The 12,761-nt window shown below is 48.9% G+C and overlaps 1 protein-coding gene across 1 annotated transcript in view; it reads left to right on the forward strand.

The window, feature by feature from the left end:
- The window catches only part of KMO (kynurenine 3-monooxygenase), a 14,732-nt gene continuing 1,971 nt past the window's right edge, over positions 1 to 12,761 (forward strand). The window contains exons 1-14 of the mRNA XM_078610208.1: positions 1 to 195; positions 1,441 to 1,510; positions 3,779 to 3,876; positions 4,331 to 4,420; positions 5,028 to 5,076; positions 5,270 to 5,357; positions 6,838 to 7,009; positions 7,597 to 7,668; positions 8,149 to 8,270; positions 8,397 to 8,544; positions 9,055 to 9,112; positions 10,137 to 10,219; positions 11,838 to 11,939; positions 12,649 to 12,708. Coding sequence (XP_078466334.1) covers positions 145 to 195; positions 1,441 to 1,510; positions 3,779 to 3,876; positions 4,331 to 4,420; positions 5,028 to 5,076; positions 5,270 to 5,357; positions 6,838 to 7,009; positions 7,597 to 7,668; positions 8,149 to 8,270; positions 8,397 to 8,544; positions 9,055 to 9,112; positions 10,137 to 10,219; positions 11,838 to 11,939; positions 12,649 to 12,708 — 1,263 coding nt within the window. The 5' untranslated portion in view covers positions 1 to 144. The remainder of the gene's footprint in view (positions 196 to 1,440; positions 1,511 to 3,778; positions 3,877 to 4,330; positions 4,421 to 5,027; positions 5,077 to 5,269; positions 5,358 to 6,837; positions 7,010 to 7,596; positions 7,669 to 8,148; positions 8,271 to 8,396; positions 8,545 to 9,054; positions 9,113 to 10,136; positions 10,220 to 11,837; positions 11,940 to 12,648; positions 12,709 to 12,761) is intronic.

A 12,761-nucleotide genomic window follows, 5' to 3' on the forward strand; every position in this document is an offset into this window, starting at 1 on the left:
TGTACACGCCAACATCATCCCCATCACCCACCCGCCCCAAACACTATCCCACACGACATTGGGCCGCCGGTGTTACATAAAGAGCCGACGTCAGTCTCGGAGCGCCTGGACGCCGGTCACTTCGGCCAGGATTTGCGAGCGGTCATGCAGGACGACGGCTCTGCCAAGCGCGTGGCCATCGTCGGAGGAGGCCCGGTCCGTGAGTCTCCGGGTTTCACGTGGAAGTTCGTCGACTTAGACTGTGACGTTGGCACGTGCGCGTGTGTGTGTAGTAGTGATTGTCATTGTTTGTTGCCTCGTGTGTAAAGTCGACTCGATTGAGTACCTGGCACGGTTGTACAAACTACACCACTGCGAGAGACAAAGGCGACCGGGGCATGTGGTGCTGCACAGCCCCCCCTCCTCCTCCGCTCTCTCTCTCTCTCTCACCTCTCGTGTGCCGTGCCAAGCTCCAGTCTGTTAAGGCGATGCGGGGGGTGGTGAGCAGCTCCAAAATGGGACCTTTTTTGCCAGTATCAGAGAAGGTCCCATTTCGTAGCTGCTCACTCCGAGCTATGAATGCTCTGATGGGTGCATTGTCTTTGTCACTGGTCTGACACTGGTGGTGAGACCCTGAAGAGAAGGCTGCTGCCGTGTCTGGCGTAGACCAAATCGGTTTCAAAGACATTGCAGCCTCCTGTGTTTATAATACTGATAATAATTATCAGAGCCGTGTTTGATTTTGAAACTTTCGTGACTGTAGGAATCCATACTCTTTGGTTCTTTCGGTAAAGTCGCGTAGGTAGAAAAATAATAGATCAGGTGGGACGACCACGGCAAGAAAAAAACTGCTGAAGTAGTTGTCCCACCTGATTACGATTGCTTGTGTTGCGATCGAAACGTCGTGATATATAATTGTTCTACCTACGTGACTTTACCGAAAGAACCAAAGAGTATAAGTATAGAGCCGTGTTTGGTTGCGTGTTCACCACGTGTACCGCGTGTGGTTAATGCATCGACTTGATTCCTTGCAAAAAAATTCTATTTGGTTATTTGAACATCCAAGCACCTGTTTTTATTGCCAGAAAGTTTAAAACCCATTCTCATTTTTTCATACTTCGATACTGGCAAAGAGGTCTAATTTGGGGGGGTTGGGGAGGAGGGATCTTTGCCTTTATTTTGTGTTACCCGGTGTGGTGTGCAAGCATCGCCACTGGGGAGACGACGGCGACCGGGCGTGGTTTTTGGACCCCCCCCCCCTCTGACTCAACTCCCAGCCTCCTTCATCTTATTGTATTATTTTCGTATTTATTCCTGATGCTTAGGCGTGCTGCCTTACGTGCGCATGGCGAACAACAACATTTCTCTGTTCTCCTTGTGTGCTGCTGCTGCTGCTGGTGGTGGTGCCGTGGTGTGGTGGTGAATGAATGTTGATCGCTTCTCTTGTGGCTCTCGTTAAAGGTCGGATCCCTCAACGCGTCCTACTTTGCGAAGCGTGGCTACCATGTGGACCTGTACGAAGCCAGGGAAGGTAAACGTATTACAGCATATACACTCCACACACATGTGCGTGTTTAATATTTCTTATCCGTGTTTTTTTTATTTTGTAAAGTTAATGGTTTTTAAAATCTATATATATATTTCTGGATGCTGCCCGGTTTAATCTCCTCCTGGCACCGCAGTTGAAACGTTGGGCCCAAGTTGCATCCATCAACTCCATTATACCCACCCCTCCCTCACACTAAATTCACGATTTTAAATAAGTTGAACCAGGTAAGGCCCCACTGAGCTGTTTAGCTCTTTTTCAGAAGCGACCTGGCCACAAATGATAGCCCAACGAAGTGGCTGATCATGTGGACATTTATAGCAGTCAAATATTCTAAACGCATGTTTCTAAACGTGGAGGGGAAAACCCTGATGATTTGGAGAGAAATCTACGAGATTTCGGGGAGAACATGCAAACTCCAAACATACCGCAGGCAGCAGGGTCGAGATCGAGCCCATGACCTCCTGTATACCAGGCGAGGTAGTTAACATCTCGCCACCGCGGCGCCCCTACTTTTTCTGGAGCTCAGTACTTGTACAGCTACGCGCTGAAATGAAAGCCAGCCCCGGTAGGGGATGACACTGAGAATGACGAACCAATGAAACGGCACAATCGCAGACAAAACCCGTGTAACTCGAACACTAAGTCTGTGACTTTGCAAGAGTGCGTTTTCTTGCATCCCGCTGGGATTTTTGCACACAGTGTTGGTGTACGGTGCTTTTCTGCAATATTTTGCTGTCTTTTCTTGGATTTTCTGTTTGCACATAGTCACTTTAAGATGTTTTCTTGTTCATGTTTTTGTTTTTTTGTTTGTTGCGGTTGCACCCGATTCAAGAGCCGAATGGCTCACAGGGCTATACCTAATAAATGAAACTTGAAAACTTGAAAAACTTTTCAACGTGAAATCAAGGAACATGCGTACAGAGTGATGCACGTCACCAGCACGGGACGTTGAATGCGTGTGCTACATATTGACCCTGGTGATCCGAGTTCGAATCCGGGCCGGGGCTTATACCGGTGACGAAGTGGGTATTTGAACCAGATCTGGGCCTTTCCCTAACTAGGTCGACTCGGCCTTAAATCGGTACAGTAGGTATGTTGAATTTCGCGCGGAAGGTAGCCAACCGTGCTAATCTGATGGGTGGTATGTAAAACAGCAGCACTGGCGAGACTAAGGTGGTCGGCCTTGTGCCCAATGTGGGTTGTGTTCGCCCAGTTGTGTAACAGTCCAAACATGGGTAACGGTCAATGAACCCCTACACACTCAATATTATGTTTCGGAATTCCTAATATGCTGGCCCGTTTGCTTATTCTACAATTGCCGCAGTCGCATGGATCAATATTGCCTTTCGAAGTACAGCACTGTACTGCATGCCCAATCAAAATTTGCGGAGAGAGGTGGTCTGCTGGGAATTCGCGCTAAGTGACGCAGCGAGGGGAATGCATGAATTGGTGAACGGAACGCAAATTGAGAGCTATCGCCTCCACCACCACGTTGACTGTTGAGAAAGAAAGAACTGCTCGCGGAGCTTGAGCAGAACGCGCTCCCCTGGAAGGGATTAAATGATACCCGGTGGTCGAGACTGGTGGCAGGATGGCGGTCAAAGGAGGGATGATGCTCCGGGGGAGGGTTACCAGTGCTGCTGAGATGGAGGGCCTGCAGATCGGCTCGTGTTTGAGTCCTACGGATTGCCGGATTGCAAGCGCCACGAGGCATGAAGACGACTTTGGGGGAGGGAAACCCTTAATCTAGCAGTGGGTAGATCATAGCTGCTGCTGCTGATCAATGATCATAATGAATACCAGAAGTCAAGACATAGCAAAACGTCGGCATGTTTGGTTACAGGGTGATCGGAGATCTGTTAATGATTGCAATAGAAACATCTCAATTACAAATAACGGGAGGGGAGGCGGTGGCTTTGGTTTGGCCAATGGGCATGAGGCCTTTGGAGTGGGCGAGGAGATGAAATCCAAGCAGAGGTCACTGATTATCCACACACACAAACGTCAACAAGACATTGACCCCCAACCCTAACAGCCACACTGTTGGTGCATGTGTTGTGAGCGAGCATTTATCAAGGCAAACGGCGCAGGAGGGGGCGGGGGGGGGGGGGGTGGCGTGTTGCAATAACCCCACCTGGCCGCCTTTGTCTCCCCGGTGGAGGTTCTTCCGCCAGCATTGGCGTGAGCAAGCACTCGCAGGGCTGCGCCGTTTTACCTGTTATGTCTCCGCTATTTCGGTCTGCGAGGTAGATATCCGCACGGCCCTGCACTTGCGTGGACGCAGCATCAACCTCGCGCTGTCCCACCGCGGCAGGGAGGCGCTGAGAGCCGTGGGGCTGGAGGACCGGGTAACAGGACCCACACTCAACACGTTCATTCATTTTGTCGCACGTTGCCTCCACATACTGTATAGCCTCAACATACTGTTGGGGCAAGTGCAGTGAGTGAGCATCTACGAACAAGAACACACTCACCCACTCGCCCACTCGCCCACTCACTCACCACATTGCACCTCGCTTCCCTCTCTGCACTACTCCAGTTCCGAATTCCTTTCTCCCATCATCGTCTCAAGCTGTGATACAAATAAATAACCTCGCTCGATTAAAAAAGTGTTCGCTCTTATCCATTCACAACTTTGATCATGCTGTTTGTTTTCGGGCCTTTGAGCTCAACGGCTCTTTTCACGTTTCATACAAATTTCTCTCTGCAATAAATTAGCCGTTGTGCATGAAACTCCTGTACCCATTGAAAACTATGGCACCCCCATCCCCCAAACCTCCTCCCGTGTGTCCACACCCGCAGATCGTGTCCACCGGTATCCCCATGCACGGCCGCATGATCCACGCGCCGAGCGGCAAGCGGTCCCCGATCCCGTACGGCAAGAAGGGGCAGGTAAGTACGGTGGTTTTACCGGCGCCGGTTTTATCGCGTGGGGTACAGGGTGGGTTTAACCTCGAGAGGTTCACCCTCGTGGGCTACATGGTGGGTTCAACCACGTGGGGTGCGGCATGGGTCATGGCAGTCCAAATACGTGGAATTACGTTTGCTGCACCTGACCGATTTGGATAGATCAATAATCAAAAGTCATCTCCCGAAGGTTAGAGGTGCAACGATTCACTTCCCAACTCCCCCCACCCCAATTCTCCAGCTCGTACGTCCCAGGGGGATTTGGTGACTTGTCACAATTCGGCAGTCGCGATTTAATTCGCAAGTCGATACTTATTTTGTCATCTTCCGTTGTGTTGAATGTAGTGGCTGCAGAGGTAAAATCGACCCATTACGTACAATGTATACCATATATACCAACACACACACGTACGATTAAAAACAATCAGGTTGCCTGCTGGGTTCATCGCAAACCGGCCCTTCGGCATAGAGAGAAGGCAGATGAACATTGCAGTTGGCAAATGAACCGTTGTGACTCCAGTTCATGAACCCATCTGTCGGGAACTCGAATTCTTCGTTGGTTAAGATGGCTTTTGTTTTTGCTTGTCAACAGTACCTGCTGTCAGTCGATCGTGCACTGCTCAACAAGGAGTTGCTCACAGGTGCGTGCGGACGCGTGTGTGTGCGTGTGCGCATGTGCGGCGAGGTCGGGGTTAGGATCTGGGTCTCTTGCCATCTCGCCATGCTCCACGCCGTCCCACCTGCCACACGCGTGCGTTCCCGTCCCGCGCGTTTGTCCCCACGTGCATCTCTGCATGTGTCCCATTCCCCGCCTGTGTCCCTGTGTGCGTGTAGCTGTGCAGAGCTACCCCAACGTGCACCTCCACTTCCAGCACAAGCTGGAGACCGCCGACCCGCACACCGGATCCATCACATTCCGACGGTGCGTGCATGCACCTCACCTACTCGCTCACCGCCTTCCTTACTCGTTCACTTACCCATGAGCTCACCCATAAATTCACTCACTCACTCACTTGCCCGCTACTTCATTCGTCCACCCACTTAATAAACTCACTCTGTGGCTGACCCTAACCTACAACGTCCACCCACTTACCTGCCAAATTTGTGACCATCTCGCGGTCACTCACACATTGGCTCATACTCAAAAATGCACTCACTCAGCCACTTGCTCACTATCGCACTCTCACCATCTTCCTCACTCACTCCATCACTCACCCACCCACTCCCTCTTTTGCCATCAGACTCACTCAACCATTAACTCACTCCCTAACTCACTTAAACACCTGATCAACAACTTTCTCACCCACCTACTATCGCACCAACACCGTCAACCGAATCACTTGCGCTTCAACATGCTCTCCATCAAACTCGCAGACACTCTTCACGAACACACTCGCCTACTTGTCCACATGCCCACATACAATCTGGCTAAATGTCTCCCTACTTTGCTCACCTATTCCCTCACTCGCTCATCCAACTCGCTCATCTGCTAGACAGATATGTTCGAATGAAACCCAGCCCTGGGTTTCATTTCAGCCCGGAGCTGTTCAAGGACTGAGCTCTAGAAAAAGTAGGGGCACGCAGCGGTGGCCAGATAACTACTTCGCCTGGTATGCAGGCGGTTGTGGGTTTCAATCCCCAACCCTGATGCCTGTATATTTAGAGTTTGCATGTTCTCCCTGTGGTTGCACATTCGGAATCAACATGCGTTTTGAGTATTTGCCTGTGATTCCACAGTGATAAGCCACCACTTCGTTGAGCAATCATTTGTGGCCAGGTCGCTTCTGAAAAAGAGCCGTATAGCTCAGTGGGCCTTATGTGGTAAAAGAAAAATAGTAATACTTATAAATATCAGCCTTTTTGATATTTTTCCATCATCAATGTCAAATTGTACTTCTATAAACAATTCGTAATCACTGCCGTATATTGTGTGCAAACGCCACAACACTTATCTCGGTTTCTTCACTCAACGCTGCCCCACTCTGGAAATTCCCCCCCCACTTCACCCGCCTCCCATCTTTTTATTTTCCCCACGTTCTCATAACAATAATCATTAAAATATATTGAGTGATTTGCTACCTTTCCTTAAACTTCGCAGTCCTGTCGTGTTTTTGTATTGTTTGTCGATGTAGTGCTTTGACCTGCCCCGGCTGGACATCTGTGAAAAAAGAGCTTTAAAGATGCAGATTCTGATAACCTTGCTCGATTTAAGAAAACTCCCTGATCTATTACACCTTCGGTCGTGCTGCTGTTCGTTGCTGTCCACTCGCCGTTTCGGGGCGTTCTTTGGGCCTTGTGCTAGAGAAATCGTGAACTTTCACTTAACATTTTTTAATATTATAATTTATATATGTAAAAAAAAATGATAATTGTTGTCATCGTTGTCGTGACGCACACCCCAGCTCTAGCGAGAAGCCGCTGCTGCAGGAGTCGTGCGACCTGCTGGTTGGCTGCGATGGGGCCTTCTCGGCCGTGCGGCGCCAGGCGATGCGCAACATGCGCTTCGACTTCAGCCAGACGTACATCCCGCACGGCTACCTGGAGCTCACCATCCCGCCCACGGCGGCCGGGCAGGTGCCATGAGACCACCCACCCCCTCGCCAGCTCGCACACCACCACCACAGCCACTCGCCACCCCACATCACGGCAGCCCGCACACCCCCCACTCCTCCCCACATTGTGTTTGGAAGGAGACCCCATCCGTCAGAGACAACAATTAAAACGATGAACACGGTTGACTACGTACGGTGCAAAAGAAGTTCAACATACATGAATAGAGGTCGTTGGAGAATATTGCTACTACTTCACACTTGTAATTATCATCACCGTTATTATTATTATTATTATCAACACTGTTATAATTATATTCTTGGTTCTTTCAGTAAAGTCACGTAGAAGGGAAATAATAAAATAATACAAATATAAATCAATACAAAAATAATTGTCAATATGGTCATCATCATCATCATGGGTCCTCGTCATCATCATCGTCGTTTTCATGATTGTAGTCATCACAATCTTCCACATTATGTTCAGCATTATTACCATTACAGCAGTCCTGAGCATCATCGTCATTATTGTCACCACCATCATAATAAAAATAAAGAACATGTACAGGACCACATTTAACAAGCATCAATTGTGTTTCTTTACGTTTGCAGTTTGCGATGGAGAAGAATTACCTGCACATCTGGCCACGCAACACCTTCATGATGATCGCACTCCCCAACAACGTAACGTAGCCCCCACTCGGCACGACGACATAATGCAGCCCTCACTGAGCACAACAGGCTAATGAAGCCCAAGCAGCTTAAGGGGGCCCTAGATTCATGTTACCAACATCCACGCTCAGCCACTCGCTCGCTCGCACTGGGACGTTGCTGGAGGCCATGATCAGACGCAGCTCGTCGGGGACATTTCACCAGAGAATATTACCGTCTGTGAACAAACCAGTCGAAATCCACCCAATCTCATCGGATCTTGGAAGCTAAACAGGATTGAGCCTGGATATTGCTTGGGATGGATGATGACCACAGCACAGAAACAGGTGTTAACAGGAAGCCCTCATCTAGCAGTAGATTGACCAAAGAGCGCACTCAAACAAAGACACACGTGTGTGCGTGCGTGTGTGTGTGTGTGCGCGTGTGTGTGCTCACGTGACCAATCACTCTCTCGAGCGTGGTTCCGTGTGCCGTCGTCGTTGCGCTGTGCAGGACCACTCCTTCACCTGCACGCTCTTCATGCCCTTCGAGGAGTTTGAGTGCATCACGGAGCCGGAGCACGTCCTCGACTTCTTCAGCCGATACTTCCCCGACGCGATCCCCCTCATAGGCGTGTAAGTTTTCCGCCCGCTCGCCCCATCGTGTGCGGACAACTTCTGTTTTGTCGTTCGGCTAGCGGACTGACATCTTGCCACCCGATTCACTAATCAATATTTCCCTCCCCTCCGCACCCTGAGCAGAGCGGAGCTCAAGAGGGATTTTTTCCTGCTGCCAGCGCAGGCTCTGGTCTCGGTCAAGTGCTCTCCGTACCACGTGGGAACGCGGGTGGTCATCATGGGCGACGCGGCGCATGCCATGGTGCCCTTCTACGGGCAAGGCATGAACGCCGTGAGTGGCCACGCTGCCTGGGGCCTGACCCCTGACCCTCGTGTAAGGGGGGGGGGGGGGTCCTTTGACTGGCGGCCTGCGAGCAACGGAGGCCAATGGACGTGGCTAGCAGAGATTTCTATGTACAAATGTTGAATTTCTTTCGCACCTTACGTAGCCAACCATGCTAACTAGATCTGCGGGGGAATGATAACAAACTAAACACAAAGAGCAGTTCTAAAGAAATTAGTTTTCCATCTGGATTTAAAAGTGCATAGCTCCAATAGCGTCCTAATATCGGGAGGAAGAGCTTTCCAGACAGCCGCAGAAGCGCATCTGAAAGCACGAAACAGTAGTGAGTCTTGGTTCAATGGTTAGCTAAAAGGCGCTGCGCAGATACCCGGAGTTTGTGTGATTGGTTTATGCTCCTTGACGAAATCGGCAAGATGTTGTGGTTCGTTTGTAGAGATTCGGAATGGATTATTGATTTTATAGCTTTTTTTTTATCTCGCTCCCCTTTTATATTGCCAGGGCTTTGAGGACTGCTTGGTGTTTGATGAACTAATGGAGGAGTTCAACTGTGACCTCGGTAAGTTCAGAGGAAATTGAGCCCAGGAAGGAACCAGGATAGTTTCTGGCTCTGAATGACTGATCTTTCGTACCGCGAGAGCCTAAGGTCACATTTTATTGGAACCACCAGCTTATGTTTAATGCTTGCACGTTCTTTGGGTTGGAACAAGGCTATATACATATATAGATAATATAAGCGATAGATTTTTTGTTGCTTCTTGTGCCCCATGAATTCCAATGTGCGGTATTTAGAAAAAATGTGGCTCTGAATGGCTTCAACTGAAATGACCACGTAATTTATCCATAAGTCTGAACGAGTCTCACAACACGTTTTGTTGGAGGGCTCCTGATACGGGCATCTTGGATTCCTGGTCATGGCTACCATCGGTGGTGAGCGATTTTTATATCTGAACCAATCCCGGACTCCTGTGAACAGCATTGAGAAAGAAATACGGTCAAGCCACCTCCAGTACTGATGTGGGAATGCATTCATCCAGCAGTGGATTGATAAGGGGCCGTAAATGAAGTGTGTTTATTGATTATAACAAAACATTCGCAGGACTCTTGGCAAAGGTGAACAATTGCATAGCAAAAGTAAAAATGTTACCACAGAAAGAGAGAATAAACACATTCCTGCGGAGGGAGCTGGTAGGAACGTTGGGTTGCTCGGTCAATGGCCAGGGTCAACGGCGGCGTGGTGTATTCCGCAAATATGGCCGCTGCGAGGGCGGGCACAAGCCAGCATGAGTAGGTTAAACGTTGAGTTTTATAAGGGCACCACGGGGTGACCAGCCCCTCCCCACCCTCCTCTCCACCCAGCTCCACCATTCCCATTTTTCGATGCAGGACGGACGGACACAATAATTCCCCGTGGGTTGGTGGAACCAGGCGGTTCTTACCAGTAATACGCTGACGTCTCGACCAATTCGCCTGAATTGCTTGCTAGTTTCCGCTTGACAGACCGAGTGGTTTCTATGGACCGAGGGTCGAGCGTCCGCTGCTGCCCAGCCTCTCGTCTCTCGCTTGCCCCGCATGCTTCCCAGGCAGGGTCCTCCCAGAGTTCAGCCGACTGCGGGCCCCGGATGACCAGGCTATCGTGGACCTCGCCATGTACAACTACATCGAGGTGCGTTCCCTCCGCACCACAGCGGAGAGATGTTAACTCCCTCGCCTGGTATGCAGGAGGTCATGGTTTGAATGTTCTCCCTGTGGTCGTGTGGCTTTTTATCCGGGTCCTCCGGTTTTTCTCTCTTTTAGAAACATGCGTTCAGAGTATTTGGCCTAGAGAATATAAAAAAAATAAACCTCACAATACAACACTGTTGCTATTTATTATTCCATTAAAAAGCTCATAAATTGTGGAGGACAGGAGGATTGTGAGGAGTATAAACAATGACAGCTGTCTGCCGGTTTAAATGAAAATTGCCTCTGTCTGAGCGGCACCAGGCATAATGATAAAACAGGGGAATTCCTAGAGACTGTGGTACTTTTTACTTTACGAAGCGAAATGAGTTTATTCATGGACTTTATTATAAGCAGGGGAGAGTTATTTGAATTTATTTATTTTAATAAAGTTAAACATTTAGACAATGTAGATAGATGTATTAGATAGTTTGGCATCATTTTAGATAATAACCATGGGGAGGCCATGTCAAGTAGTTGGGGGAGGGGGGGGGGCACTACACCACCCCAGCCACCCCCATTTATCCCCCCACAGATATTTTTTAATGTCTGTTGTATGGGGCGCCGCGGTGGTGAGATGTTAACTGCCTCCCATAGTATGCAGGTCATGGGTTAGATCCCGACCCTGACGCCTGCTGCTGTATATTTGGAGTTTGCGTGTTTCTCTCTCCCTGTGGTCGCGTGGATTTTTCTCCGGGTCCTCGGGGTTCATTTCTCCACATTTAAAAAACACGCGTTTTAGAGTATTTGCCCGTGATAACATTTCAAAGTGAGTATACGCCGCTTCGTTGAGCTGTCAGTTGTGGCCAGGTCGCTTCTGAAAAAGAGCTAAATAGATCGCAGGGCTTTACCTGCTAAAAATAAAAGTTTTGTTTATAATTTTATCCTCGAAGCCATGGTTCTTCAAACTATTATTATGGCTGGCCTTAAAACTAGCGTGCGCTGGTCGGCCGCGTAATGTTATGTCACGTGGACAGAAGTTGCGACGTCGCATGGCATCATGTCTGCACGTGGGCTGGCTGTGTACCTCGTCTTCATGCGTCTCATCTACGTTTCCTTTATTTAACCAGGAGATAAAACAAATAGGCCAATGAGATGGTTACATTGCTTCTTTTGCAAGGGTGCACTGGGTTGCTCGCTCATTTATTTTGCTTTCATCTCACAATTGTCTCATCTACAGCCCTCTCGTCTTAATCTCGTGTCTCTTTTATCCCATTAGTCTGTAATCTGTCCCGGAGAGCCATATCTCATGGTGGGCCACAGCTCAAATCAATTGTTCCCGTGTGGGCAAGCTCACAAGTGAGAATTTTAACACGACACGTCAATTTATGTAGTGCATTTAAGTTCATCCGCATCTCAAAGCGCCGTACAGAAATTGTGGGAATATCTACTTCATAGAAAGAGGCAGTTGGTCAGAGGTAGAGAACGTAAGGATTTTTTTTAGCTCGGAGTTGAACAGAAATGCGCAAAGACTGCTGGGCTGGAAATGGCTGGGCCCACTGCAGGCCTCCAGAATTGACGTGCCGTGCCACCCGTAACCCGCGTGGCGTCTCCATTGACAGATGAGGGCCCACGTGAATTCGCGCTGGTTCCTATTCCGCAAGCGCGTGGACAATCTGCTGTACCTGCTCATGCCGGGAACGTTTGTGCCCCTGTACACCATGGTGAGTGCTGCCCATTGGTGTGGGTTGCATCAACAGGTTTCCCCAATTAAAGTGTTTTGCTTGTGCCACTTGTTCCAGTAAAAAAAGGCTTTTGGAATCTGATGATTGACAAAATAAAAAAGATGTAAATGTATCCTACTCAAGAACGGTGGTCGATGGCATAATAGAACTGCAGTTAAAATCGAATTTCTTCATCATTAACACTACCTTATAACATTTATTTAATAGGCTGTGCTGGGTAACAGACCGCCATCTCGAACAAAGAGAAGATTTTTATTTTTATATCTGGAGAATGCACTATAGTTCTGTGAAAATAATTGGAAGCTTTAATAATGCTGACAAATTAAACTTTTGTATTGACGTAAGTTATGTATTCCCCCACAAGTCTCACTAAGTGACAAACCAAGAGATCATATCGACCTTGAGGCATTGCGTGCAACTGGCCACGGAAAATGTTCACACAATTTCCTCCACAAATACTGGCATTCAGGACAGAAGATAAAATCTAATCATTGGTGGAGTCATTTGACCTCTGAAAATCCAGTTTTCACTTGACATCACTGATATTTGACCGTTCCCACCTGCCCCTCCACAGGCTTCAACTTGCCCCTTGCATGCCTCCTCCCCCCATTCTAACCCCATGACCTCCCTTCTCCACCCCATGACCTCACTTCCCCACACACCTGACTCGGTGTCCCTGTGCTCACAGGTGACGTTCACAAGAATACGCTACCACGAGGTTGTGAAAAAGTGTAAACTGCAGAACAAGGTATGCACGCTTGTGCGCACTTTATACACGTTGCTTCACTCCATTAGCATTTG

This window comes from Lampetra planeri, chromosome 33 (assembly GCF_965212315.1).
Source record: "Lampetra planeri chromosome 33, kcLamPlan1.2.h2, whole genome shotgun sequence".
Classification (NCBI taxonomy): domain Eukaryota; kingdom Metazoa; phylum Chordata; class Hyperoartia; order Petromyzontiformes; family Petromyzontidae; genus Lampetra; species Lampetra planeri.